At 50.5% G+C, this 4155-nt stretch overlaps 1 protein-coding gene across 1 annotated transcript; it reads left to right on the forward strand.

Annotated features, from left to right (window-relative positions):
• The first annotated feature begins 2924 nt into the window (after positions 1-2924).
• On the forward strand, positions 2925-3651 carry rnf152 (ring finger protein 152). Its single transcript, XM_056433570.1, has one exon. The coding sequence runs from the start codon at positions 3019-3021 to the stop codon at positions 3649-3651; it is 633 nt and encodes a 210-aa protein (XP_056289545.1). The 5' UTR covers positions 2925-3018.
• The last annotated feature ends 504 nt before the right edge of the window (positions 3652-4155 follow it).

The raw sequence follows: 4155 nt of genomic DNA on the forward strand, positions 1-4155 counted from the left end.
TTGTGAAATTGGGCTATACAAATAAACTGAATTGAATTTAATTGAATGTGTGTGTGTGTGTGTGTGTGTGTACATGTGTGTGTGTGTACTTCTGGCTGCGCTGAGTATTTTTAACTTCTGTCTCAGAGGACGAGTGCACTCGGCTGATTGTGTGTGGAGGCCCAGAGGGAACCTGTGTGTGTGTGTGTGAGTGTGTGTGTGTGTGTGTGTGTGTGAGTGTGTGTGTTGTGTTACTCCCGGTGGGCCACAGTCGCTCGGTCACTGCTCGTCATTACCGAGTCATACGTCCTTCGTTTCCGTGACGACGCCACGAAGCCCCTCAGAGTCATTAAAGAGTCTCAACTTTCCTTTTTTAACGGTTGTTCTGCCGGTTGTTTGTCACGGTGGTGTTTGACCTTTATTTCATTAACCCCAAAAAGAGAGGAGGCAGGTACACGAGACACCTCCGCTCTCCTGAGGTCACTTCCTGTTGTCTCTCTGCTAACTGGCAGCGCTTCACCTCTGGCTTCGGTATGCAGGGAGGATTGGGTTACGCCCCCCTGGTGGTCAGGAGAGAGAATGCAGCTCTAACATATGAAGCATATACTTCTATTCAACCAGAGGAGTCGCCCCCTGGTGGTCAGGAGAGAGAATGCAGCTTTAACATATGAAGCATAGACTTCTATACAACCAGAGGTGTCGCCCCCCTGGTGGTCAGGAGAGAGAATGCAGCTCTAACACATGAAGCATAGACTTCTATACAACCATAGGTGTCGCCCCCCTGGTGGTCAGGAGAGAGAATGCAGCGCTCACACATGAAGCATAGACTTCTATACAACCAGAGGAGTCGCCCCCTGGTGGCCAAGAGAGAGAATGCAGCTCCAAAACATGAAATATAGACTTCTATACAACCAGAGGAGTCGCCCCCTGGTTGTCGGGAGAGAGAATGCAGCTTTAACACATGAAGCATGTACTTCTATACAACCAGAGGAGTCGCCCCCTAGTCATCAGGAGAGAGAATGCAGCTCTAACACATGAAGCATAGACTGCTATACAACCAGAGGAGTCGCCCCCTTGTGGCCAGGAGAGAGAATGCAGCTTTAACACATGAAGCATAGACTTCTATACAACCAGAGGAGTCGCCCCCTAGTGGTCAGGAGAGAGAATGCAGCTCTAACACATGAAGCATATACTTCTATACAACCAGAGTAGTCGCCCCCTGGTGGTCAGGAGAGAGAATGCAGCTCTAACACATGAAGCATAGACTTCTATACAACCAGAGGATTCACCCCCTAGTGGTCAGGAGAGAGAATGCAGCTCTAACACATGAAGCATAGACTTCTATACAACCAGAGGAGTCGCCCCCTGGTGGTCAGGAGAGAGAATGCAGCTCTAACACATGAAGCATAGGATTATAAATGCCTCAGTAGGCGCTGAAGGACACAGACGAGGGCATCTGGAGATATTGAACGATCAATCGATGGAATGCTTTCTAAGGGATTCGGTGATAAGGAGATTCTTCGTGGGATTTGATTCCCTCCATTTCCATCAAGTCCTCGTCTCGTTGCAGCTTCTCAAGGTCGAATTTTGATCAAACCAAAGGACTCCAGATGGGATGGACTGCTCCACAGCCCTCCTGCTGTGAGCCACTCGCATCTCCACTTTAATTGCCCGAGATCTTGTCTTTTGATAAAGAGGCTGAGATGTACGCGGCTGCGTGTGTCTCGGCCTCAGCCGGTCGCTTCTTTCTATCGCCACCTCTCTCTCTCGTCTCTCGCTCCTCTCCATCTGTCTCACTCCTCACTCTCAACCCACAGTCGAGCAGCAAAGGCTGTTGAGAGGGAAAGAAATGACACAATGTAGTCGATCTTCTTTTACTCGGCGGCTTTTCACTCTTCTACAATTTGGGCAAAAGTCCGGGGCTTTGTTTTGTATTCGTTGTTTGCTCTGTGTCGTTTTGACGAGGGTTCAATCGCCTGCAAATATTGTAGACGGCATGATACAAGAGGAAGAGGAGGAGGAGGAGGAGTAGGAGGAGGAGGAGGACAGCTTTTTGAGTCTGTGGCCTGAAGACTAAAATAATAATAAAATCACTTCACAGAGATACGGAGGAACCCGACCACAGTGGATTGTACCACGTGTGCTGTGACAATAGATCTAACTGTTGTTAGATACCTATCTACCTATCTACCTACCTCTCTACCTACCTACCTACACTACCGTTCAAAAGTTTGGGGTCACTTAGAAATGTCTTTATTTTTCAAAGAAAAGCACTGTTTTTTCAATAAAGATAACATTAATCAAAAATACACACTATACATTGTTAATGTGGTAAATGACTATTCTAGGTGGAAACGTCTGGTTTCTAATGAAATATCTCCAGGTGCATAGAGGCCCATTTCCATCAACGATCACTCCAGTGTTCTAATGGTACATTGTGTTTGATAATCGCCTTAGAAGACTAATATCTGATTAGAAAACCCTTGTGCAATTATGTTAGCACAGCTGAAAACAGTTATGCTGGTGATATAAGCTATACAACTGGCCTTCCTTTGAGCTTGAAGTTTGAAGAACAAAATTAATACTTCAAATATTAATCATTATTTCTAACCTTGTCAATGTCTTGACTATATTTTCTATTCAATTTTCAATTCATTTGATAAATAAAAGTGAGTTTTCATGGAAGACACAAAATTGTCTGGATGACCCCAAACTTTTGAACGGTAGTGTACCTCTCTATCTACCTACCTACCTCTCTATCTACCTACCTCTCTATCTACCTACCTACCTCTCTAGCTACATACATATCTACTGTACCTACCTACCTACCTACTTCCTAACACGATGTCTCTTCTGTTGCAGATGGAGGACCACGTTTCCACCGATGAGCTGTGACGTTGTCGTTGGGATTTCGACCTGGGAGTTGCGGAACCTTTCCGCTCGACGAACTTTCTCAAAAAAAATAAAATAAATTGCCGCCGTCTGCCGGCGAATATAATCACAACAAGACACCCTTGATAATAATACAAGAACATAAGAATGGAGACTCTCTCCCAAGACTCCATCCTGGAGTGCCAGATCTGCTTCAACTACTACAGCCCGCGCCGGCGGCCCAAGCTCCTGGACTGCCGCCACACGTGCTGCTCGGTGTGCCTGACCCAGATGCGCAGCAGCCAGAAGGAGATCCGGTGCCCGTGGTGCCGCGCCGTCACCAAGCTGCCGCCGGGCCTGTCCGTCTCCCAGCTGCCGGACGACCCAGACGTCGTCGCCGTCCCGCACGCCTCCGAGCACACGCCGGTCTTCATCCGCCTGCCCAGCAACGGCTGCTACATGCTGCCGCTGCCCGTCTCCAAGGAGCGGGGGGCGGCGCTGGGCTGCCACTTCCTGCCCGGCGGCCGGCAGCAGAAGGGCGTGACGGTGTTGACCGTGCCCGAGCGGCAGCAGCTGGGCCTGGCGATGGGGCTGGAGGGGATGGGGGCGGGGCTGGAGCTGGGCGAGGGCGAGAGGAGGGTAACGGGCCCGGGGGGAGGGGCTGCGGGGGGGAAGGGGTCCACGTGGTCCGGCGTGTGCACGGTGATCCTGGTGGCGTGCGTGCTGCTCTTCCTGCTGGGCATCGTGCTGCACAACATGTCCTGCATCTCCAAACGCTTCACTGTCATCTCCTGCGGCTGAGGGAGGGAGGGAGGGGGGCCGGCAGACCCCTTACCCCCCCTGGATTTCCCTTGCTAGCCCTGCCGCACCTCAGAGACGGGACTCGGCTGAGGAAGAGGGGGAGTAAGACTCACATCAGGGGCATCCGAGGTCATTTACAGAGCGACAGAAGAAGAAGAAGATGAAGAAGAAAGGGAGAAGATCTACGCACGTGCTGCCATTGTGACCAATTTCCTTTTATTTAAGAGGCTGATGGAAATAAAGATGCCAACTTTCCTTATTCCCGCCCTTTTCCCTTTCCCGCCCTTTTCCCTTTCCCGCCCTTCCTCTTTTTCTCTCTCCGAAAGAACGCTTTGGGAGTTCCTCCAGAACGCTCTGTTTTGGGCGCTCTGACACTCGCTCGCCGTCACCGCCGTTGGACGCCTGTTTATTCCGCGGTTGGTAGACGTTCCCCGGTGTTCATGGTGCCGGTTCCGGCTCTGGTGCTGCTGAAGGGCTTCAGGGGGACTCCCCATCCTCTTTGAT

This window comes from Pseudoliparis swirei, chromosome 16 (genome assembly GCF_029220125.1).
Source record: "Pseudoliparis swirei isolate HS2019 ecotype Mariana Trench chromosome 16, NWPU_hadal_v1, whole genome shotgun sequence".
Taxonomy (NCBI): Eukaryota; Metazoa; Chordata; class Actinopteri; order Perciformes; family Liparidae; genus Pseudoliparis; species Pseudoliparis swirei.